This window comes from Anomaloglossus baeobatrachus, chromosome 6 (genome assembly GCF_048569485.1).
Source record: "Anomaloglossus baeobatrachus isolate aAnoBae1 chromosome 6, aAnoBae1.hap1, whole genome shotgun sequence".
Taxonomy (NCBI): Eukaryota; Metazoa; Chordata; class Amphibia; order Anura; family Aromobatidae; genus Anomaloglossus; species Anomaloglossus baeobatrachus.
Window position 1 is genome coordinate 306,358,960 of NC_134358.1, and position 26,287 is coordinate 306,385,246.

Here is a 26,287-nt window from a genome sequence, read left to right on the forward strand (position 1 = left end):
GAAGACACCAGCTGCTATAATCTCTCGGATACACAGCACAGTATACAGGGAGGAATTCCTGCTCTTAGTTACACACAGGCTGAAGCAACATGGAGTAATAATTTGTGCAGACATGAATCCAGCTCTGGAGTTAAGAAAAAGAGTCGTTAGAAAGTTCAGCACTATCTTTTGGTGTCTTCCCCTGTTTTTTCACTCCTTTCCCCATCCTCTACAGCAGGAGGTGTAACCTCACATCTCAGGGGAGTTTTGATAGCATGGATGGTGAGTTTAGGAAACAGGTGTAGGGAAGGAAACGGCTCATAAAAGGAGAAAGCAAATGTCTCTTTGCTGCAAAGTTTCCTATATTCACAAATACTATTGATTTCTGCAGCTTGTTGAAAGTACAGTTCACATTTATGAAGAACTAGTCACCATTCCAAGCATTCACCCACTAAAAGTCCCAAATCCCAATTTTTGACTAATTATGTGAAGTGGTATATTCAATTTTAGAAAAATACTAAAATTGTAGGATGTAATACTAAACTTGCAAACCTTGTTTACTTTCCATGTATCTTCATAAGAAACAAAAAAAAACATACTTTCCATGTGAGTAATAACAACTTGCTGAGTTCTGGCACGGATCTCGCTCCGTAATAAACAATCATTTCATGTGGTTTAGTAAAGCAAACTAACATTTATGGTATAAAGCCAGCCAGGAATAATTACAGGTCCATGGCGGAGAGGGTGAGTACCGCTGCCAGGATCAGTGAGCCACCATCATTTGGTGATAAGCAGTGGGTAAATAGTTTACAGAGAGTAACGGAAGCCGATCAGAACAATGTACACTTATGTTCAGACAATGGAAGTAAATACTACCTGCAATCTATCAGTCAGATGGCACTACAGGTCTTGTGCAGGTGGGTGAAGGTACATGCTACCCACTTACTCTATGCCAAAGTAATTACCATATTTTTCAGATTATAAGACGCACTTTTCCTCCCAAAAATGTGGGGTGCATCTTAAAATCCAAATGGCGCTTACTAGGGGTTGGTGGAGAGGGGGGGGTCACAGGAGGCAGGGCAATTCTGTGCACTGTGCTGCGGGTGCTGCTCTCTGCGGTGTTGCTCTGTGCAGATCTGCGCGGCCCTGCTCTATGCGGCTCTGTGTTGCGGGTGGGCAGCGAGGCACGGGCCATTCTGAAGATGTCGGAGGTAAGTTCTTCAAATAATGGCGCCCTGAGTTGGCACATTCGCCGATAGAGCGCTCGGCTCAAGCTCTCATCTGTGTACACGCTGACTTCGGCCGCCATTTCTTTGAAGCCCACACCGCCGACATCTTCAGAATGGCCAGTGCCTCGCTGCCATCAGTGAGCACCAGCACAGAGCAGTGGCCGCTGCCCCAGCACAGAGCAGTGGTTGCTGCCCCAGCACAGAGCAGTGCCCACTGCCCCAGCACAGAGCAGTGCCCGCTGCCCCAGCACAGAGCAGTGCCCGCTGCCCCAGCACAGAGCAGTGCCCGCTGCCCCAGCACAGAGCAGTGTCCGCTGCCCCAGCACAGAGCAGTGCCCGCTGCCCCAGCACAGAGCAGTGCTCGCTGCCCCAGCACAGAGCAGTGCCCGCTGCCCCAGAACAGAGCAGTGCCCCTGCTGCCCCAGCACAGAGCAGTGCCCGCTGCCCCAGCACAGAGCAGTGGCCGCTTCCCCAGCACAGAGCAGTGCCCGCTGCCCCAGCACAGAGCAGTGCCCACTGCCCCAGCACAGAGCAGTGCCCGCTGCCCCAGCACAGAGCAGTGCCCGCTGCCCCAGCACAGAGCAGTGCCTGCTGCCCCAGCACAGAGCAGTGCCCGCTGCCCCAGCACAGAGCAGTGCCCGCTGCCCCAGCACAGAGCAGTGCTCGCTGCCCCAGCACAGAGCAGTGCCCGCTGCCCCAGAACAGAGCAGTGCCCCTGCTGCCCCAGCACAGAGCAGTGCCCATGCTGCTCCAGCACAGAGCAGTGGCCGCTGCCCCAGCACAGAGCAGTGGCCGCTGCCCCAGCACAGAGCAGTGGCCGCTGCCCCAGCACAGAGCAGTGGCCGCTGCCCCAGCACAGAGCAGTGCCCGCTGCCCCAGCACAGAGCAGTGCCCGCTGCCCCAGCACAGAGCAGTGCCTGCTGCCCCAGCACAGAGCAGTGCCCGCTGCCCCAGCACAGAGCAGTGCCCCTGCTGCCCCAGCACAGAGCAGTGCCCATTGCCCCAGCACAGGGCAGTGCCCGCTGCCCCAGCACAGAGCAGTGCCCGCTGCCCCAGCACAGAGCAGTGCCCACTGCCCCAGCACAGAGCAGTGCCCGCTGCCCCAGCACAGAGCAGTGCTCGCTGCCCCAGCACAGAGCAGTGCCCCTGCTGCCCCAGCACAGAGCAGTGCTCGCTGCCCCAGCACAGAGCAGTGCTCGCTGCCCCAGCACAGAGCAGTGCCCGCTGCCCCAGCACAGAGCAGTGCCCGCTGCCCCAGCACAGAGCAGTGCCCGCTGCCCCAGCACAGGGCAGTGCCCGCTGCCCCAGCACAGAGCAGTGCCCGCTGCCCCAGCACAGAGCAGTGCCCGCTGCCCCAGCACAGAGCAGTGCCCGCTGCCCCAGCACAGAGCAGTGCTCGCTGCCCCAGCACAGAGCAGTGCCCCTGCTGCCCCAGCACAGAGCAGTGCTCGCTACCCCAGCACAGAGCAGTGCTCGCTGCCCCAGCACAGAGCAGTGCCCACTGCCCCAGCACAGAGCAGTGCCCCTGCTGCCCCAGCACAGAGCAGTACTCGCTGCCCCAGCACAGAGCAGTGCCCGCTGCCCCAACAGTGAGTGTCTGGGCCCCACTTTGCACCTCCGACAGCATTTCTATACTCCAGCACTACCCCTGCCTCCTCTGAGTGCCGCTCCACCACTGCTGCCGCCCCCCTCCGGTAAGACACCACCGGATTAAAAAACAGACCCCATATTTTTTCTTACCTTTTTTTATCTCGAAAAATATGGTACATCAATCAATACACACCTAGGACATGGAAAAGCCCAGTTCATGTCCATTTCTCTGAAATATTATGGTATGGATATTTGTAGTTAGAGACTCTGACCCTGATTCATGTTGTCTGAGGTCCGGGCAGCATAAATCACCACTGGTTCCTTTTAATTTAAATTGAGCTTGTAATAAACCCATCCACAAGCTACTAAAAAGAACCCATTCAGAAGTATGGGCAGATTTTCAGTTGCAGAAGTTTCAGTGACAAAACCGCCACATGTGAATATACCCTTAAAGAAGCTGCATGGATAAGAAAACACATTTTGAAATATTTTCTTTAGGTAATTTTGGGTTAATAGAGGGTGGTCCTCTACTATGTACATGAGTCTCTCTCCTAAATGTATGAAGCATGAATGTATGATAAATTACATTTACTTTCTAAATACCATTAATGGGAATGCCAAATATTCTAAAGCTAAGCTGATAGGTGAAAATGATGCAATACCCCCATCTACTGGTCAAGAAAGGTACAAGCGGGCATCTTGTGCATATGGGAATATCATGTAAGGGGTTAAATATGTATATTTCTAATAGTATATACAAGACTGGCTACATGTATTAGTATGCATAGAGTAGAAAGTGAGGTTTGTATTCAGTTCCACATCCTTTTCGTTAATAACCTCTTCCCTGGTAATATCTTTTATGTGGTGCAGACAATGCAGTTTGAAGGTAAGCTGAAGTTCCTCTTTGGACAGAAGAAGAAAGCATCTCCAGGAACAAGTGTTCCCCCACAGATGGCATTGTTCTGCATAGTCGTGCCACTTCTGCTTCCCCCTATCACTGAGATGAAGATGAAGAGCGTGCTTGTGAGGACACAGAAAAAGCCTGGCACACCCTCCAACACTGAAAACACGTAAATCACTTTTTTTATCCAATATAATAGTCATAAAATAATATGTTGCTGTATGATTTCTAAATGGAACTTGTCATGTCCCAACACACTATTATCCTGCAGATGTAGGGTTAATCTATAGGTTAATGCTATAAAAGCTTGTCTGACATCAAGCATTGTGAGCAGCGGCTGTAAGCATGACCATCAGGCAGTTTGATTGACAGTTCGCTGTACACAGAAGTGCTGTCAATCAAAGTACTTGTCATGACAGAATGTACAGATGCTCAGCATGCAGCGTAACACAAGGATAATAAAGGGTATAGTATAGAAGGAAGGCTTTGGAGATAGGGAGAGGGGCAAGGGGACACCTCCTAAAACGCACCTGTCTGTACCTTATGCTTTTTCTACGTCCCTAATGTCACCATCAAGTGCCTAGGCTCTTGCTTGCCCTGAACTCACCCTGGCTAGTGAGAAGGCCAGTGAGAACACTAGTCTCTCCATTGCCATAATATAACACAAGGTAAGAGAGACAGACAGAGGGAAAATAGACATAAAAAGGAAAAAACACTCCAAGCTCCTCCAATGCAGCTAACCACCACAGTAGCCATATTCAAGACTCCTCAACTTCTTCCAGAGACAGGCTCCTTCCAAAGTGGTCAAGCATAAAATGAGACACTATAACCGGCATCAGATAGTAAGGCACGTGACTTTTTAGTGGTCACAAAAGAGCTGCACCTGAGATTTAAACTACAAAGGAAAGCCAGATAGGGAGGCCCTAACCTTTACAGCATGAAAAAAAGATAGATTCACTCAAATACCAGTTGTAGACCTGCGCATAATAAGACGTTGTAACCTTCTGGTCCCAGACTCACCAGTGGACTCACAAGTAAAAAAAGAACAGATACAGCTCACCGTATGATATTATGCTGGTAAATTCATGTTGTAGAGAAGGTCAGATGGTGCATGGAATAAGGGAGGCTCAAACGTGATTGCAGCAAAAAGAAAAATATATCCAGCAGCAACGTCTTCATAGGGAAAATATTTTTCTTAAAATTCCATTTTATTGAAAACTAATTAAAAATCATAGTGCAGCAAGTTATAAACACGCGGTTGACACGTTTCAGAAGTTAGACTTCCTTAATCATAACCATGATAGAGCGGTGACTGAAAGCTGCATATTTGCATCTATGACTGAAAGCTGGAAGCTCCTGAGAAGAATAAAATTCTCTCACCTTATGAATGTTTGGGGGCTATTTTTTGTGGAATTAGCTGTAGTACCATTTTGAAATCCATACAACTATCTAATCTATTTTATTTCATTTTTCTGAGCAATGCAAAGTGCCAACATTTTGCTATTTCAAGTTTTCTTTCTATTACAACATTCACTGTATAGGACAAATATATTAATATTTGATTAATTTGGACAGTTATATATGTAGTAAAAGCAAATTACTTATTTTATTTTACTATGTATGTTTGAGTAACAGGGAGTGATGTAAACATATATATAGTGTATACAGTATATATTATTTTTTTACATTTATTTACTAGTCCCTTTGGAAGAGTTGAACCTGCAATCCCTTCATCCCCTGCAATAGAACAAAAAAAAATAGTGAACACTAAAGCGTAACCTTTACTGAAATCAACATTAACAACAATGAAGCCACAATTAGACCGACAAGTACATTTCTTTACCCATAATAGTGAGTGGGTGTGTAGAATTGCACCTACAAAACCAGAAGACGCGTGTCTCCACCATACAGGGGAAGAACACTAGACATTAACTGATATGCATTTCCTAAAGACTGGTATTAGTCACCATAGTACACATACTGTAATCGCTAAAGGGGACTAAAAACCACACTAACAGACTTGAAAAGTCATCTGTGCACAGTGCCTTGAAAATGGATTCATACCCAGTGATTTCTTTCACATTTTTCACGTTACACCCACACTCTAAAATGTATTATATTGGGATTTTATGTGATATACCAAAAATAAGTAACAAGTATTTGTGAAGTATAAAAGAAATGCTACATGGTTTTCTAAACATTTAAAAAATATAAATCTGAAAATTTGTGATGCACATGTGTATTCAGCCCCCCGAGTCACTACTTTGCAGGACCACCTTTTGCTGTAATTAATGCTGCAAGTCTTTGGGATATGTCTCTACCAACTTTGCACATATAGAGGCTGACATTTGTTCCCCTTTTTTGCAAAATAGCTTTAGCTCAGTGAGATTGGATGGAGGAGTCTGTGAACAGCAAATTTCAAGTTTTGACACAGATTCTCAATAGGATTTAGGTCTGGACTGTGTCTAGGCTATTCACATGCATGAATAAGCTTTGATCTAAACCATTCCATTGGAGCTCTGGCAGTATGTTTGGGGTTGTTATCCTGCTGGAAGGTAAAACTATACCCCAGTCTCAAGACTTTGCAGCCTCTAACACAAAGTTCCCCAACTCCAGTCCTCAAGGCCCACCAACAGGGCATGTTTTCAGGATTTTCTAGCATTGCACTAATTTTGGAATCATCCCCTTTGCAGGTGATTAAATTATCACCTGTGCAATACTAAGGAAATCCCAAAAACATGTACTGATGGTGGGCCTTTGTGGAATATACGACCAATAGTTGTCCTGTGCACAGATTCTCCCACCTGAGCTGTGGATCAATGCAGAGTGACCATGGGCCTCTTGGCTTGTTTTCTAGATAGTGCTCTCCTTGCTTGGGATGTCAATTTAGGTGGGCGGCCATGTCTTGGTAGGTTTGCAGTTGTGTCATACTCCATCCATTTTTAGATAATGGATTGAACAGTGCTCTGTGAGATGTTCAGACCTTAGGTTATATTTTTAAAACCTAAACCTGCTTTACTCTTTTCCATATCTTTATCCCTGACCTATCTGGTGTGTTCCTTAATTTTCATGATGCTGATTGATCCCTAATGTTCTCAAACAAACATCTGAGGCCCTCACAGACCACCTGTAGTTATACTGAGAATATATTACACACAGGTGGACTCAATTTGCTAACTAGGTGACTTCTGGAGGCAATTAGTCACACAGGATTTTATGTAGGGGAATTTTCAATTTTCAGATTTGTATTTTAAAATGTTTTAGAAAAAAACATAATTTCCTTTACACTTCACAAATACTTACTAGTTTCTGTTGGTATACCACATAAACCCACAATAAAATACATTTAAGTTTGTGGGTGTGTTGTTAAAAAATGTGGAAAAGTTCACATTGTATGAATACTTTTTCAAGGCAGTCTAGTCCATCAGAAAATCTACAATAGCAGAGGGGAGTGGCATAGGGATATATTGGGCCTGTCTTACCGCTCTTGTTATACTATCTCAGGGTAGTCTAGCTTATATCAAAGGGTAGCCCATAAGCGCTCCTCCAGCTTTAGAGATCAACCCCGATCTCCATTATGTCCTAACAGAAGAAGACTGACATTTTCTATATCCTAACCTTGGTTACCAATTCCTTTTGAAGTGGCCCCTAAATTGGAACCTGGCTCAACTCAACTCAGGGGTTGCCATGCCCCTATTACACAGTATACCATTGCAACATAGTCAATTTTTGTCTGTATGACAGACTCCTAATGAGGATTAGAAATATAGAAGGAAGCATAGGCTCATAGAAAAAGTCAAACGTTATGATAGATTTAGAGCTAAAAAACTATGAAAATAAGATACCTGGTGGCATAGTCCAGTCATAATTGCAGATGCTATAATTCCGTGCTTCTGTAGATGACAACAAGCATTCCAAACAATGTCAGTAGGCAAAAAAATGTTGTACAGAAGGAGTTGACCACTTGGTCTCCTGCCAGTCTGGCTTGGAATACATTGACTAAACTACTAAAGAACTCTGGAGAAGAATTGGTAAAGATCAGTGAGACATCTCCAATAACAGGGCCAGATTCTATTTTGGGTGTTTGGAGATCTAAGGCTAAGTTCACATAGAGCATCTTTTGATGCATCTTTGATGCGTTTTTGACATCACAAAGATGCACCTATATGCATGCATTTCCTTCCTCCAGCAAAGTCTATGAAATTTCTATTTTGCTGTCCACACTGGGCATCTTTTGCTGGCTGCATCTTGGCTGCGTTTTTGAAGTTGCAGCTTGTCAATTATTTCTGCGATCTTCCCGTGTTTTTGAGCCCTTCCAGTCAATAGATTTGACTTAAAAACGCATTGGGCAGAAATGCGGTAAAAACGCATTGGGCGGTTTTGCAGCAGTGCGTTTTTGGGGTGTTTTTAGTGCATTTTTGATGCACTCAAGATGCACTGGCAAAAAGATGCCATGTGTGAACATAGCCTAATTGAGGTTAGGACATAAAGAATTGCAGTCACCCCCCTCTTAGGGAATAATAGGAATAGCAGCCAATCACTACAACTAGAGGACCACTCATCATGGGCATCCCTGTGATGCAAACTGGATCCCTACCTGATGGTGGCACAATTGGAGCGGTAAGATACATCCAGTTTATCTTTGTGCCGCTCACCAGTGCTATTGTTGAATTTCTCATGGACTATAGAGATGACTTGGTTTAAGTCTATTAATGTGGTTTTGAGTTCCCTTGAGGGAATACTGTATATGTAGTAGGGTGACTAATATAAGACTTGTGGAAATTCATGCCATTTGATGTCGGACATAGTGCTCTCCTCTTGTATAATGGAGACACACGCATCTCCTGGTTTTGTAGATGCAGTTCTACCCGCTTGGCATAATAGGAATGGATACATGCTTTCCTGTCTAATTGTGGCTTAAAGATTTTTAATGCTAATTGGAGCAAAAGTAAAGTTTTAGCATCCTCAACCATTTTTTTTCGAGTTCTGTGGTTATTAAATCTCCTGCATTGAGTGGAGAATACTCAAGCTGTTGATAGTATTAAGCCTATTTTTGAGTCAACTGTCTCCTTACCCTACTGCCATGGCTCTTTGGCTCTGGAGTGATGACCAGAATGTCGAAGGCCTTTTAAATGTTGCTGTCACACTTAACAGCATTGAATGGGTTAATCTCTTGTGTCTGGAACTTGTTCTGATAGTAGCAGCTACAAGCTATATAACACAACTGGCACCTGTGCCATATGGTGCCTTCTCTATGTAGTGATGGCACACTTCTGTTGGCAGTCACCATTTGGGTAAGGGAATCTAACACGTCGGATAACCTTCAGATATAGGGTTAATCTGCAGGTTAATAGAGTTAGAAAGGTGCACAGCCGCCATACGGAAAACGAATAAACTTTATTCTTCCAAGGAACCGCTGACATTCAGTCATGCAGGCGTGCTAGTGTGGCTACAGTCACGGCTCAGTTATCTGTGACCACTGGCTGTAAGCATATCCCAGAACATTATATAATCCTCTGGCAGTACAATGTGGCTTGTGCCATCAGTATTTGCCTACATAGGAGGAGGGTAGCCAAATATGACTCCTGCATTCATGGACTTGGCTATTGTAGCATGCATTGCCAGTCATTCCAATGTTATATTGCTGGAGGCTCATAAAGCGAGACCTCCAGCATTTAGCTGATGACAGTCAAAGTTCAGTATAGAGAGGGGCTCGTCGTGTTCAGACAACTGCTCTCTGCTGACTCTGTCCCAGGCTACATAACAAAGCTGATAATGCTGTTGCCAATTTCAACACTGGAGTGCAGTTTGTGGTGGGGATCAACATAACTCATTCATTTTCTGCAAAAAAAATAGTATACTGTATATTCTAGTCAATTAGAGAACGGGAATTGTTATTTCTATTATCAACTAGCAGAATAACCTGGGCTTATTCAGGAAGGTAATACACTATACCTCGTATTATGTTTTCTGATTGAGTCTTTTGCCTCTTTCTTTTTCCCTACAGAGGAAAAGTGTTCCCCGATACTGATGTGGAAAATAATGGAAGGAATGACCACCAGGGGGCATGCTTTCCGAATATGTTACACAATACAGAGAACCAAATCAAGTGTATGTATTACAAAGCCAATTACAATGGGTACTGTGAATGCAAACCATTATTAGATCATGAAAAGCGAAATCAATAGTGGCCAAGATCGGACTGATTTCAAACTTTCATTTTTGTGTAATTTTTGCTTAATAAACACTTTATCAAACTTGTATACAGTATGTATATGTATATATACAGTATACATATATACTATATATATATATATATATATACATATACATATATATATAATTTTATTCATTTATATAGCGCTATTAATTCCACTGCGCTTTACATATATTGGCAATATATAATAAGATAGACAGAATTTTTTAGGTTTTTTTTTTTTTTAGAAATTACGTGTTTCTAATTTTTCACTGTGTAATCCATACTTTAATTAGAAGATTAAGGGTGGCTTTACACGCTACGACATCTCGTTGGGATCACGGAATTTGTGACGCACATCCGGCCGCTTTAGCGATGTCTTTGCATGTGACACCTATGAGCGATTTTGAATTGTCGCAAAAACGTTCAAAATCGCTCATCGGTGACATCCCCCCGTCTTCCCAATTATCGTTACTGCTGCAGTAACGATGTAGTTCGTCGTTCCTGCCGCAGCACACATCGCTGTGTGTGACACCGCAGGAACGAGGAACCTCACCTTACCTGGGGCCGCCCGCAATGAGGAAGGAAGAAGGTGGGCGGGATGTTACGTCCCGCTCATCTCCGCCCCTCCGCTTTGATTGGGCGGCCGCTTAGTGACGTCGCTGTGATGCCGAACGCACCTCCCCCTTAGAAGGGAGGCGGTTCGCCAGTCACAGCGACGTCGCTAGGCAGGTAAGTAGTGTGACGGGTCCGTGTGATTTTGTGCGCCATGGGCAGCAATTTGCCTGTGTCGCACAAACAATGGGGGCGGGTACATTCGCTAGCAATATCGGTAACGATATCGCAGCGTGTAAAGCGGGCCTAAGTCATAAAAGTTAACTGATGGTTTGCATTGTTACACAGTAAATGGGCATCCAGTGCCATCCAAAGCCCACTATAATCTTTATGGCAATGGCGGTGCTGTGTGCAATTGTCAACCTTTTTACAATGACCGGTCACATTGTCTGTGTATTGTCCTACATTTCCTGAGGGGCTGTTTATAAATCATGACATTACTAATAAGTGAGTTACATTGTTCCCAAACAAATTATACTAGTGTCCTGTACTATGTTACTTTTTAATAAAAACATACTTATTTGTGGTTTCTAAGTATTCTCAGTCATGTGAATTCTGCTGTAATCTCAATGCACTCATCATATTTATAGGTTAATGTGAATGAACCCTTAAGGGCACTTTACACACAGCGACATCGCTAGCGATGTTGCTGCCGATCGCACCCGCCCCCGTCGTTTGAGCGTCACAGGCAAATCGCTGGCCATGGCGCACAATATCGCTAGGCCCCATCACACGGACTTACCTTCCCTGCGACGTCGCTGTGGCCATCGAACCGCCTCTTTTCTAAGGGGGCGGTTTGTGCAGCGTCACAGCGACATCACATGGCAGACGTCCAATAGAAGCGGAGGGGCGGAGATGAGCGGCCGTAACATCCCGCCCACCTCCTTCCTTCCTTGTTGCCGGCGGCCGCAGGTACGATGTAGTTTCTCGTTCCTGCGATGTGTGCTGCCGCAGGAACAACGAACAACCTGCGTGCAAAAGCAGCAATGATAATCGGGATTAGAACGACCGGACAACGATAAGGTGAGTATTTTTGATCGTTAGCGGTCGTTCGTACGTTTCACACACAACGACAACGCTAACGAGGCCGGATGTGCGTCACGAATTCAGTGACCCCAACGACATCTCGTTAGTGATGTCGTTGCGTGTAAAATGGCCTTTAGGCTGTTTTCTGCACATTTTGTAAGGAAACCAATCACCTTGTAAGGAGCTCCATTTTGCACACTACATGTGACATGCATGCTCCTGCACAGGTACGGTTGCAGCCTCAAGTGTGCCTTTTCCTGTACCCTAGAGCTGCAGCAATGGGTCCATTTACATCAGCCAACATAAGCCTTCTATGTGGGCATGTAGGTCATAGAAAGTTTAAAGGGAACCTGTCACCACTTTTTTGGCGTATAAGCTGCGGTCACCACCACCAGGCTCTTATATACAGCATTCTGACATGCTGTATATACAGTTAGGTCCAGAAATATTTGGACAGTGACACAAGTTTTGTTATTTTAGCTGTTTACAAAAACATGTTCAGAAATACAATTATATATATAATATGGGCTGAAAGTGCACACTCCCAGCTACAATATGAGAGTTTTCACATCCAAATCGGAGAAAGGGTTTAGGAATCATATCTCTGTAATGCATAGCCTCCTCTTTTTCAAGGGACCAAAAGTAATTGGACAAGGGACTCTAAGGGCTGCAATTAACTCTGAAGGCGTCTCCCTCATTAACCTGTAATCAATGAAGTAGTTAAAAGGTCTGGGGTTGATTACAGGTGTGTGATTTTGCATTTGGAAGTTGTTGTTGTGACCAGAAAACATGCGGTCTAAGGAACTCTCAATTGAGGTGAAGCAGAACATCCTGAGGCTGAAAAAAAAGAAAAAATCCATCAGAGAGATAGCAGACATGCTTGAAGTAGCAAAATCAACAGTCGGGTACATTCTGAGAAAAAAGGAATTGACTGTTGAGCTTGGGAACTCAAAAAGGCCTGGGCGTCCACGGATGACAACAGTGGTGGATGATCGCCGCATACTTTCTTTGGTGAAGAAGAACCCGTTCACAACATCAACTGAAGTCCAGAACACTCTCAGTGAAGTAGGTGTATCTGTCTCTAAGTCAACAGTAAAGAGAAGACTCCATGAAAGTAAATACAAAGGGTTCACATCTAGATGCAAACCATTCATCAATTCCAAAAATAGACAGGGCAGAGTTAAATTTGCTGAAAAACACCTCATGAAGCCAGCTCAGTTCTGGAAAAGTATTCTATGGACAGATGAGACCAAGATCAACCTGTACCAGAATGATGGGAAGAAAAAAGTTTGGAGAAGAAAGGGAACGGCACATGATCCAAGGCACACCACATCCTCTGTAAAACATGGTGGAGGCAACGTGATGGCATGGGCATGCATGGCTTTCAATGGCACTGGGTCACTTGTGTTTATTGATGACATAACAGCAGACAAGAGTAGCCGGATGAATTCTGAAGTGTACCGGGATATACTTTCAGCCCAGATTCAGCTAAATGCCGCAAAGTTGCTCGGACGGCGCTTCATAGTACAGATGGACAATGACCCCGAGCATACAGCCAAAGCTATCCAGGAGTTCATGAGTGCAAAAAAGTGGAACATTCTGCAATGGCCAAGTCAATCACAAGATCTTAACCCAATTGAGCATGCATTTCACTTGCTCAAATCCAGGCTTAAGACGGAAAGACCCACAAACAAGCAAGACCTGAAGGCTGCGGCTGTAAAGGCCTGGCAAAGCATTAAGAAGGAGGAAACCCAGCGTTTAGTGATGTCCATGGGTTCCAGACTTAAGGCAGTGATTGCCTCCAAAGGATTCGCAACAAAATATTGAAAATAGAAATTTTTTTTTGGGGTTTGGTTTATTTGTCCAATTACTTTTGACCTCCTAAAATGTGGAGTGTTTGTAAAGAAATGTGTACAATTCCTACAATTTCTATCAGATATTAAACGTTACAATCTGCACTTGAATTCTGTTGTAGAGGTTTCATTTCAAATCCAATGTGGTGGCATGCAGAGCCCAACTCGCGAAAATTGTGTCACTGTCCAAATATTTCTGGACCTAACTGTAAGAGCCCAGGCCGCTGTGAGAACACTTTATAATACTTTATAATACTTACCTAACAGTCGTGCGGTGGGCATTATGGGCGTTTCCGTTGTCCGGTTGTCTTTTGGCCGTCTTTGTTCTCCTTCTCTAGTCACGGTGCATGACGGGTCCGACGTCATACACACTCGACACCATTCAGGTCCTGAGAAGGCGCACTTTGATCTGCTCTGAGCAGAGCAGATCAAAGTATTGTAGTGCGCCTGCGCAGGACCTGCGAGTGTGTATGACGTAGACGCTTCATGCACCGTGGCTTCAGAAAGAGGACGAAGACGTCCGAAAGACGAGGCGCCGGCATCGGAGAACGGAGACGCCCATAAGGCCCACAGCGCGACCGTTAGGTAAGTATTATAAAGTGTTTTTTATGTTCTCACAGCGGCCTGGGCTCTTACATACAGCATGTTAGAATGCTGTATATAAGAGCTCGGGGGTGGTGGCCGCAGCTTATAGGCCAAAAAAGTGGTGACAAGTTCCCTTTAACCCTACAACGCATACCTGGGGCCTCGCAGGCCTGCTAGGTTACTTGTTTTCTATGGTAGATTTCTATGGTTGCGCGTTCTAGGGTTAATTACATGATACTGCAATCCGATGTCTTATTCCATAGAAATCTACTTTTTTTTATTAATATGTGAATGAGCTGTAAAGATCTATGGACCGGACACAGATCTGCATGAGAATCTGCCCCAGAGTTTATTTTAACCCCTTGCCCCAGCAATTTTATGTTTTTCGTTTTTTCCCTCCCATTCTTCTACGAGCCATGACTTTTTTTATTTTTTATGTAAATATTTGCCCTATGAGGGCTTGTTTTTTTGCAGGACGATTTGTACTTTTGAATGACATCATTCATTCTCCACCATATTGTATAGGAAAACCAAAAAAAAAATTCCATATGTGGGGAAATTGCAAAAAAAAGTGCAATTCCACTATGGTTTTTGGGTTTTTTTTATTCACCATATGGTAAAATTGACCTGGCATTATGATTCCCCAGGTCAGTACGAGTTTGGGGCTCAGTGAAGGATTATTTTTTGCGTCTTGAGCTGACAATTTTAATTATACAATTTTTGGGTAGATGAGAAATTGTATTACATGTTATTGTATTTTATTGCAACCAAAAAAAAATGTAATTTTGGCGTTTCAACTTTTTTTTTCCATTACGCAGTTTACCGATCAGATTAATTTAGTTTATATTTTGATAGATCGGGCATTTCTGATGCTAAATATGTGTAATTTTTTTTTATTTTTTTATTTTTAATGGGGCAAAATGGAGGTGATTTGAACTTTTGTGTTTTTTCTCATATTGTTAAAAACGGTTTTTTTTTTTTTTCCATTTTTTATTGATTTTACTAGTCCGCTTAGTGGACTTGATGCCTGCACTCTCTGATTGCTTGTGCTGTACAGAGCCGTTCTGATGCACAGCTCTGCACAGCACAAATGATCATCTCCTGTGAATGCCAGCACTCATCGTCTGACCCCTCGCTGTCATGACAACCCATCAGTGCCTCATGATCATGTCATGGGGCCACCGATGGCAGCGGAGAATGGCGCGATCCTAGCTGGCGCGTCTTAGATCGCACTGTCACAGTTTGACATAGTGCTCTAAAGGGTTAACAGATGCGGGTGGATCTCCGATTCTGTCAGCTGCACATGTTGGCTTATCAGATCAGCTGACATGTGCAGGGAAAGATGTGGGCTCAGCGCGTGAGCCCACATCAAAGGGAGGGACACGACCAATGACGTACCTATACGTCATTGGTCATGAAGGAGTTAAATGAATGGAAAGTGTACCAGTGAGACATTAAGATAAGATAGCAGACCACCATTACATATCACACTGGCACCACCCCCTTTTATTTAAAATAAGCCCTCTAGGCAGATTCTCAGGGAGATCGATGACCGGCCCATAGAGCTTAACAGCTCATTTATATTTTAAGAAAAATGGATTTCTCTGGAATAAGACATTGGATCCCAGTCATCGAGGGGTAGAATTTTATTCAGCCTTTTATGACCTGCATCACTATAAAAGAGAAAGTAGCGCCTATGAGAAGTACCCGCGGGTCTAAGATTAAATTTAGAGGAATAAGAGTTTGCTCACCTGGTGAGGTTGTGCGCCCTCGCACAACCCCGGTGTTGGTTGTATAGATCCTCCGATCTAATATGGATTGGGGGTTTGAAGCCTTGGTAGCGATCCTGTTAGATCGTGATCTTTGCTGGAGATGTCCGGATTCAGGACCGCTGGTTCCTCCTGAAATCCCCGGCACTCTGGGTTCTGGAGTGTTACAGCGATCCACCGTTCTCCAGCTGAGGGTTTCACTTCGAAATGGAGTGCCTATGTCTTGCTGCAGCTCTGACCGAATCCCTCAGAAGGGAGTGTGCATATAGTAAGTAATTGGATTATCGGTCTGGCGAGCGCTGACAATGCACAGGTTCCGTTATGATTAAAGTTGTTTTATTGTTAAAATATTTCAGAATGCTCCTGTTATTCAGATAATACAACGCGTTTCAGCAATACATCAATGCTTTCCTCAGGTATAACAGGAGTAATTCTCGAGCAATAAATATATAGGGGTTGCACAGGTGGTGTTCTTGTGGGTGTGCCATTAATTAGAACTTTTGTTTCCTTTATACAAAATATAGTGAGATAAAATTTATTTAGTTTCATAATAAGATAGTTGTTAAAAAGATATTTGTTAAAAATCCTTTTAAGGGTATTAGGTATATAGTATAAATAAAATCTATAGTATATAGTAAAATTTATTATATGATGAAAATTATTTGAATTAAAATTAATAAAATTTTATAATTTTATAAAAATCCGTTTCAGAGTTTTATTTTTCCCTTGTATGTTTCATTAAAATTGTGTTCTCTATGTTTCTACTGTGTTTATTTTTCTACTATATATGTATGTATTATAATATCTTTGTAAATGAAATTCCTTTAAGGATTTTTCTTATTTTCTCTTAAAGGGATTTTTTTCTCTTAAAGGGATTTTTTTCCTAAAGGGGATTTTTTACTACAGGAATCAGACATTTAGTAATCTTATCTGGCTACATTGTCCAATGTTAAATTGTGTCCTTCTGGGGCTAGAGTGCCCAGTTTGAAAATCCAAAAACTTTCTCTCCTGGTTAATTTCATTATTGCTTCTGGGTCTTTATTATCGACGGAGTCTATAATGATGAGGGTCATCTTTGTGTGATCCCTGTTGTGCTGAATGCTATAATGTTTTGAGATACTGTGTTGCATATAGCCATTTTTAATATTATGCCGATGTTTGTTCAATCTGGAGTGCATCTCTTGTATTGTTCGACCCACATATTGTGTGCCGCATGGGCATTCTAGAAGATAGATTACATATGCAGATTTACAATTAAAGGTATATTTTATTGGGAAGGTTTCCCCTGTAGTTTTGGAGGTAAAAGTTTTAGCTCCTTTTTTCATGACTTGACAGCAAAGGCATTTGGATGCTGTGCAGGGGTAGCATCCCCAGAGGTTCGGATTGTCTGTTTTGATTATTTTTGGTTTTATGGATGTGTTGCTAGGTGCAACCATATTTCCTATACTCCTATTTTTCCTGTATATAATCGTTGGTTTATGAGGTATATGGTCTGTTAGAATAGGGTCATTTTTCAAAATGAACCAATATTTGTTCATTAATTTTTCTATGTGGGTTCTCGGTTGGCAATATGTAGTGATTAAACTCCATTTTAAATATTTGTTTTTTCTTTCTTTTTCCATTGTGTTTTCTTGTTTAGGTTGTAAGCATTTTTCTTGGGTGAGGAGATTTGTCTTTTTATAGGCATCTTGGATACGCTAACGAAGGACGAAAAATCACTCCTGAACCATGGGCTTTCCTATAGCCCTAACTCAGGATTAGATACCTTTTCGTTATACCTAGATCTGAACAATTTTTTCAAAAAAATCACAATACAAAGGCATTTCATAATAGAAGAGAAAGGAAAAGGACAGAACGAACAAGTACACAACATACAAAAATACCAAGATAATACTGAAGATCCACAGTTAATTACTAGACATGTGAACCCGAGAAATAAAACTAGTAAATTCTACCCAATCCACCATAAGGGTTCACATGTGGAAACTTTCCAACAAATAATATTAAAAGAAATCTCTGAGGCTTCTAACAGACCATATACCTCATAAACCAACGATTATATACAGGAAAAATAGGAGTATAGGAAATATGGTTGCACCTAGCAACACATCCATAAAACCAAAAATAATCAAAACAGACAATCCGAACCTCTGGGGATGCTACCCCTGCACAGCATCCAAATGCCTTTGCTGTCAAGTCATGAAAAAAGGAGCTAAAACTTTTACCTCCAAAACTACAGGGGAAACCTTCCCAATAAAATATACCTTTAATTGTAAATCTGCATATGTAATCTATCTTCTAGAATGCCCATGCGGCACACAATATGTGGGTCGAACAATACAAGAGATGCACTCCAGATTGAACAAACATCGGCATAATATTAAAAATGGCTATATGCAACACAGTATCTCAAAACATTATAGCATTCAGCACAACAGGGATCACACAAAAAAAAAAAACAAGGAGAAAATTGTAGAAAAAATACCCTGACTATAAATAAATAAATTGCAAGTGCTTAATAAACAGGGTACTTAGTATATACATTTTTGCAAAAAGGTAAGAAGCTGTCTCACCTCGTCACGGTGTACCCATCTGAGACAGTCCCTAACCTACTAAAGTTAAAAACATATTCTGTACCTGACTTGTGTCATGTCAAAACTTCAATATGGATGGTAAAGTGGTTAGCTGGGTCCCAGATTAAATACACAGCAAAAAGTGAGACGCAGGTAATTGTTCAGCCTCAGTATCAGGAGGGCTGCACCCCCAACTTGCATTAAAGCAAGATAACAGACAAAAAACACCAAAAAAACTGAGCTGTGACAATTGTTCAATAAACATGCAACATTACAAGCATGTGAATTGCAGCCTCAAGACTAGAAAAAAAACAAGGAGAAAATTGTAGAAAAAATACCCTGACTATAAATAAATAAATTGCAAGTGCTTAATAAACAGGGTACTTAGTATATACATTTTTGCAAAAAGGTAAGAAGCTGTCTCACCTCGTCACGGTGTACCCATCTGAGACAGTCCCTAACCTACTAAAGTTAAAAACATATTCTGTACCTGACTTGTGTCATGTCAAAACTTCAATATGGATGGTAAAGTGGGTTAGGGACTGTCTCAGATGGGTACACCGTGACGAGGTGAGACAGCTTCTTACCTTTTTGCAAAAATGTATATACTAAGTACCCTGTTTATTAAGCACTTGCAATTTATTTATTTATAGTCAGGGTATTTTTTCTACAATTTTCTCCTTGTTTTTTTTCTAGTCTTGAGGCTGCAATTCACATGCTTGTAATGTTGCATGTTTATTGAACAATTGTCACAGCTCAGTTTTTTTTTTTTGGTGTTTTTTGTCTGTTATCTTGCTTTAATGCAAGTTGGGGGTGCAGCCCTCCTGATACTGAGGCTGAACAATTACCTGCGTCTCACTTTTTGCTGTGTATTTAATCTGGGACCCAGCTAACCACTTTACCATCCATATTGAAGTTTTGACATGACACAAGTCAGGTACAGAATGTTTTTAACTTTAGTAGGTTAGGGACTGTCTCAGATGGGTACACCGTGACGAGGTGAGACAGCTTCTTACCTTTTTGCAAAAATGTATATACTAAGTACCCTGTTTATTAAGCACTTGCAATTTATTTATAGTCAGGGTATTTTTTCTACAATTTTCTCCTTGTTTTTTTTTTTCTAGTCTTGAGGCTGCAATTCACATGCTTGTAATGTTGCATGTTTATTGAACAATTGTCACAGCTCAGTTTTTTTGGTGTTTTTAGGGATCACACAAAGATGACCCTCATCATTATAGACTCCGTCGATAATAAAGACCCAGAAGCAATAATGAAATTAACCAGGAGAGAAAGTTTTTGGATTTTCAAACTGGGCACTCTAGCCCCAGAAGGACACAATTTAACATTGGACAATGTAGCCAGATAAGATTACTAAATGTCTGATTCCTGTAGTAAAAAATCCCCTTTAGGAAAAAAATCCCTTTAAGAGAAAAAAAATCCCTTTAAGAGAAAATAAGAAAAATCCTTAAAGGAATTTCATTTATAAAGATATTATAATACATACATATATAGTAGAAAAATAAACACAGTAGAAACATAGAGAACACAATTTTAATGAAACATACAAGGGAAAAATAAAACTCTGAAACGGATTTTTATAAAATTATAAAATTTTATTAATTTTAATTCAAATAATTTTCATCATATAATAAATTTTACTATATACTATAGATTTTATTTATACTATATACCTAATACCCTTAAAAGGATTTTTAACAAATATCTTTTTAACAACTATCTTATTATGAAACTAAATAAATTTTATCTCACTATATTTTGTATAAAGGAAACAAAAGTTCTAATTAATGGCACACCCACAAGAACACCACCTGTGCAACCCCTATATATTTATTGCTCGAGAATTACTCCTGTTATACCTGAGGAAAGCATTGATGTATTGCTGAAACGCGTTGTATTATCTGAATAACAGGAGCATTCTGAAATATTTTAACAATAAAACAACTTTAATCATAACGGAACCTGTGCATTGTCAGCGCTCGCCAGACCGATAATCCAATTACTTATTATTTTATGACCTGCATGTCATTATAGATGGCTTAGGAGGGTTGATCCTAGTGACAGATTCCCTTTAAATGACTACAGTACATCCATTTTATGAATACTTTCTTACCTATGTGATTGTACATCCGGACTGCAGCACAGTTATAGCAATCTGCCATACAGTTATGTCCTATGGATGGCAACGGCCCGTGAGTTGTCACTCGACTGCAATGGCCCGTGTTGTAGATAATAGACTGTTGTTATTTATTATTATGTTATCACCTCTTTATTTATGGCTAATCAAGTCTCAGCTTTGGGGATCTGTGTAACATAGAAGAGATGCATAATATACCACATAACAACAGTTAAACTAATATTTTTCTTACCAATAGTAATGAATGCCGGTGACAATGGAATTTCATTACTAAAAGTCAGAACAAATGAAGACCAGTGGGTGTGGGTGGAGGCAAACGCTCCAATAATGTACAGAAATGGTTGCTCAGATCACGTCGTTGCCCGACAACAAGCTCAGAGGTAAGAAATCCACAAGCAAATATAATGCAAAATATTGTATATATAAGTTATATATATACTGTCTATATCTATATTAAGACTAATCAAAGTGTAACTTGCTTTAGCAAACCCAATGAGTGTGTCACTGAGTGGTCTTACACTTCTTCGAATCACTTAGTAAATAAGGACACACAGGAAAAGATTTTGTCCTTATTTCCTTACTTCCTGGTTGCTTGGGGGAACTGGTGCTCCTGCTTGAGTAACAGTTCTAGTGAGTAGCTTCATTTCTATTACTACACATAATGGTCTGTAAGGGTATATTCTACACTGTTATCAACATATTCACATATAGTGATAAGAGGGCCTTTGAACAAGCATACTATACGTATAAGGCCTGAAACACACATCCGTTAAACACATGCATGTTTCTTCCGTTTCCGTATATACTGGAGACACGGACAAACATGCACCAATGTTAATCTATGTTTGAGGTCACACGTGCGTTATTTCATAATGTCCGTGTCCGTGATCCGTATGTGTTTCCGTTTTGCACGGACGCATGTCCGTTTCCTGCACGGAACACACACACGCGGACACCATGAAAGTCAATGGTTATATGCGCACAAGTACGTGACACGGATGCATCTCCGTATGCTCCGTGTACGTTTTGTGCTTTTTTCTAGTGATGTCGGTCATTCTTTCTTTTCCTGTGTATGTCGGTCAATCTCCCTTAGTCCGTCGGCCGGTCTCTCTCTGTCTGTCTCTCTCTCTGTCTTGTCTCCCCCCTCTCTCATACTCACCGATCCCCGATCACCAGCGCGGCGCTGCACGGCGTTCACACTGCTCCGGCGGCTTTTACTATTTTGAAAAAGCCGGCCGCTCATTAATCAATCTTGTATTCCCTGCTTTCCCTGCCCACCGGCGCCTATGATTGGTTGCAGTGAGACACGCCCCCACGCTGAGTGACAGCTGTTTCACTGCAACCAATCACAGCCACCAGTGGGCGGGTCTATAATGTGCAGTAAAAAAATTAAATAATTAATTTAAAAAAAAAACACGTGCAGTTCCCCCCATTTTGATACCAGCCAGGGTAAAGTCACACGGCTGAAGGCTGGTATTCTCAGGATGGGGAGCTCCACGTTATGGGGAGCACCCAAGCCTAACAATATCAGCCAGCAGCCGCCCAGAAATGCCGCATCCATTAAATGCGACTGTTCTGCAACTCTACCCAGCTCTTCCCGAATTGCCCTGGTGCGTTGGCAATCGGGGTAATAAGGAGTTAATGGCAGCCCATAGCTGACAATAAGTCCTAGATTAATCATGGCAGGCATCTCCCCGAGATACCTTCCATGATTAATCTGCAAGTTACAGTAAATAAACACACACATTGGTAATATCCTTTATTTTCAATAAAAAACAATAACAATTACCCTCGTTCACTAATTTATTAAGCCCCAAATACCCATCCATGTCTAGCGTAATCCACGGAGGTCCCGCGTTGCTTCCAGCTCTGCTACATGAAGGTAACAGGAGCGGCAGAAGAACCCCGCCGCTCCTGACAGCTCCACGCTGCAACTGAGGTGAATATCGCGATCAGCGATGACGTCACTCAGGTTACTCTCGGCCACCGCTGGATCCTCCAACTGTGACAGCAAGTCGCCCGAGTGACAGCGATGAAGTCACAGGTGAGTTGCGGTCACGGGTGGAGGATCCAGCTGGCCGCGGGTAACCTGAGTGACAGCAGCGCTAATCGCGCTGCTCACTGCAGTCACTCAGGGGATTAGCGGTCACCGTTGAGTCCTTCATGGGTGACCGCTAATCAGGACGCGACACAGACAGAGCCGCGGTATGAAAATGAAATCGGGTGAAGTTCACCCGAGTTCATTCTCAGCGCGCGACCTTGTCTGCTGTCTGCGGGTATGTATCAATCACATTTTACATCACACACGGAACATTACACATGGAAAACACACTCACACGTCAGTTACGAATCTCACGCACACACAGGCATTACACACGCACACGCGGGTAGCATACGCCGTTCACACAAATGCCACACGGACCATAAAAACGGACCACGGACCTGAAAAACGGCCCGTATTACACGTGCGTGCATTTTCACAGATGTGTGTTGCAGGCCTAAAGAAAATTAGAGCCATGATCAGGAGAACTGCTGATGCTGGGTTCAGTGGGATTGCGATTCTACTGAGAGGGAGGTGGAGGGAGGAGAGAAACTAACTGCTGATTCATAATCAATGGGCTGGAGAGAGCTGACTGGTATATTAGGTGTTAACTCCTCCCCTGGAATGTAGCTACTGCACAGTCTGACCAAGCTCCAATGGGTAAAGACCCAGTCACACACAACGACTTACCAGCGATCCCGAAAATCATGCGACATTATAGGGATCGCTGGTAAGTCGCTGGGAGGTCGCTGGTGAGATGTCACACAGTCAGACCTTACCAACGATGCAGGAACGATACAGGTCGCAGTAGCGACCTGTATAACGATCTCAGCAGTCACTGTGACCCTGTCACACAGTGTCAAACACAGCGATGTGTCCTTCCCAGCAGGACATCGCCTTTGAAGAAAATGGCCTGGACCATTCTGCAACGACTAGAGATCTCACAGCAGGGGCCTGATCGCTGGTAGATGTCACACATAATGAGATCGCTAATGGGATCACTACTGCGTGTCAGCAGCGATCTCACTAGCGATCTCGTTATGTGTGACCGTACATTAAGCTCCATGGAAACAAGCTGTGCACTATATAAGATAAAAAGCAAGTCAATTTCAAACTTCCTTATTTTCCTGCTGTCTCACTAAAGAAATTTCATAATATTAGAATACTCCTTTAAGTTAATATTTGTTTTGTAATGTTTGACATTGGATTAATTTCAGGGATGAAGAGATCCAAAAAAAACAGGCTATGATTGGAATGAAAGGAAATAGAGAGGTTCCTCTATGTAACAGTTCAAGTGAATCACCAGCACTATTGAAGCAACATCTACCATGGGGAAAACAAGATAAGGAAGATATGAAAATTAAATTTCAGACAAATAAAACTGATTCTTTTTTGCAGGAGGAAAACTACTTACCTAAGCATTTTTCTAGTATGCAGAATCACTGTAACACAAGCAATGGATGGACAGTAAAGAATACTGTTGGATCTAGGTCAGGACACCAGTTGATAGGCTCATTTGCAAATAGATCAGGGAGGCCCTTCTACAACATGGACCAAAGCCATCCTGGAGTGCACTTATCAGGGCGACCTCATCGTGGAGGTGTTGACAATTTCCACTTATATCATGGTCTGCAGCAGCATTCAGTAGACTCTTACTCTACAGATAATATTAAAATGGAAAATACTTTTGGGACTCCAGATGTCCTGTATGACTCAGATTTGCCTTTGAACATCCCCATCAAAATTGAAAATGACTCCGATTCTGAGGGTAGGTCTGAACATTATCCAAAGCCCCATAGTCATGGATGGGTGAATGAAAGTAATATCATGAAAAGAACTTTGATGGACTTTCCTGAGTCACTTCAACTGAAGACTGAATCGGACCTCAATGGGCAAACCTTTTGCCTTAAACCAAAGCATCATATGCATTCTACACATAGAGGACACTGTTTTGTTCCATCTGCACATATGAACCATATAAACACAAATCGGCCTTTTAAAGGTCTATATAATAAGGATCCCACTCAGTTTTATCCTCAGAAGTCCAACTACCTAGACAGCATACTGAGCCAACAGGGGGCAGATTGTTTAAACAGTCCACTTTATGCAACAGATGAGAAGAATCTGGGCGACCAATCTTATAAGCTGCAATGTGAGTTCAAAGCTCATAATATGGTTCAGAATATCAAGCGTGAGCCCCTGGACTCACCTCCATGGGTTGAGAGTGATCAGGAATCGATACCAGCACTCTACCAAAAAAACACACTGATGGGTTTTTTACCTGGCCAAATGCCACATAATACAGCTGAATTTGCATACATTCAATAAGTTTTGCATTTCTTATTTGAATTTTAGATAAAATAATATATTGCACTATTTTGACATAAGGTCTCTTTTTTATATGTATAGCTTACACTGTTGTAAAAGTGCGGTCGGTGCTTATAAAGCCTTATGTTTCGGGCAGACATTTTGAAAACTGCTCATTTCTCAAGAAATGCAATTATTTTTTCCTTGTGTTACCACTAGTGAAAAAAAAAGTTTTTGCTTCTTAGAAAAATAATTTTATTTTATGAGATATTCACACTTTTTCAATGTTTTTATAACTTTTTGAACAACGTGGCATTCCCTTCAAGGGTATGTTGTTTTTTAGAAAGTCCTTTTTGTTGAATGAAGGATAACAGTATTAACGATTTGAGATACACTGATACTTGCCTTGATGAATATTGGACTGAATGTATTTGATTGGCACCTTAATAAATATGACAACTGACGGATGCAAGCGACAAAAAAATATGTTTTTGCTCTAGACAGCCATACACTCTGATAATTGCTTAGCTTTTTCCCTTTTTCTTGGTTTTTTGTTTTTTTTTACAGACATTGTATTTATAGAAAATTGTCAGACATTTATTCTGATATTAAAGTTACAAAAATGTCACTGATTCTAAACTAAAAGCAGGAAATGCAGCCATGAAGAGTAAAAAAATAAAATAAACATTATGTTTGCTTTACGATATGTTTATTACTTTTCAAAAATTAAGGTCTTTTCAAGACTACAAATCTATATACATGTAGGACAATTACATGTTCTGTTCATTTGCTGAGTGATATTGAAGAGGGAAAAAAACATCTTCGAAAAAGAAACAGCCATTACCAACACCAGATCAGATTACCAATGCACTAGCAGGATACAGCAGACCGCATGATAAAGACGGGGGCAAGAAAGATGCAAAATACTGATGAAACAACCACCTACAGTCATATGAAAAAGTTTGGGCACCCTTATTAATGTTAACCTTTTTTCTTTATAACAATTTGGGTTTTTGCAACAGCTATTTCAGTTTGATATATCTAATAACTGATGGACTGATGAATATTTCTGGATTGAAATGAGGTTTATTGTACTAACAGAAAATGTGCAATCCGCATTTAAACAAAATTTGACCGGTGCAAAAGTATGGGCACCTCAACATAAAAGTGACATTAATATTTTGTAGATCCTCCTTTTGCAAAAAATAACAGCCTCTAGTCGCTTCCTGTAGCTTTTAATGAGTTCCTGGATCCTGGATGAAGGTATATTTGACCATTCCTGACCATTTCAATGATATTCAGGTCTGGGGACTGGGATGGCCATTCCAGAACATTGTAATTGTTCCTCTGCATGAATGCCTGAGTAGATTTGGAGCAGTGTTTTGGATCATTGTCTTGCTGAAATATCCATCCCCTGCGTAACTTCAACTTCGTCACTGATTCTTGCACATTATTGTCAAGAATCTGC

General features: G+C 42.0%; 1 protein-coding gene across 2 annotated transcripts in view; it reads left to right on the plus strand.

Annotated features, from left to right (window-relative positions):
* AHRR (aryl hydrocarbon receptor repressor) overlaps nucleotides 1-25,477 on the plus strand; it is a 359,460-nt gene extending 333,983 nt beyond the window's left edge. For both annotated transcript variants that reach the window (XM_075316523.1, XM_075316524.1), the window contains 4 exons: nucleotides 3,669-3,868; nucleotides 9,707-9,810; nucleotides 20,710-20,851; nucleotides 23,730-25,477. In XM_075316523.1, the coding sequence (XP_075172638.1) occupies nucleotides 3,669-3,868; nucleotides 9,707-9,810; nucleotides 20,710-20,851; nucleotides 23,730-24,840 (1,557 nt within the window). In that variant the 3' untranslated portion in view covers nucleotides 24,841-25,477. The remainder of the gene's footprint in view (nucleotides 1-3,668; nucleotides 3,869-9,706; nucleotides 9,811-20,709; nucleotides 20,852-23,729) is intronic.
* Nucleotides 25,478-26,287: the final 810 nt, after the last annotated feature.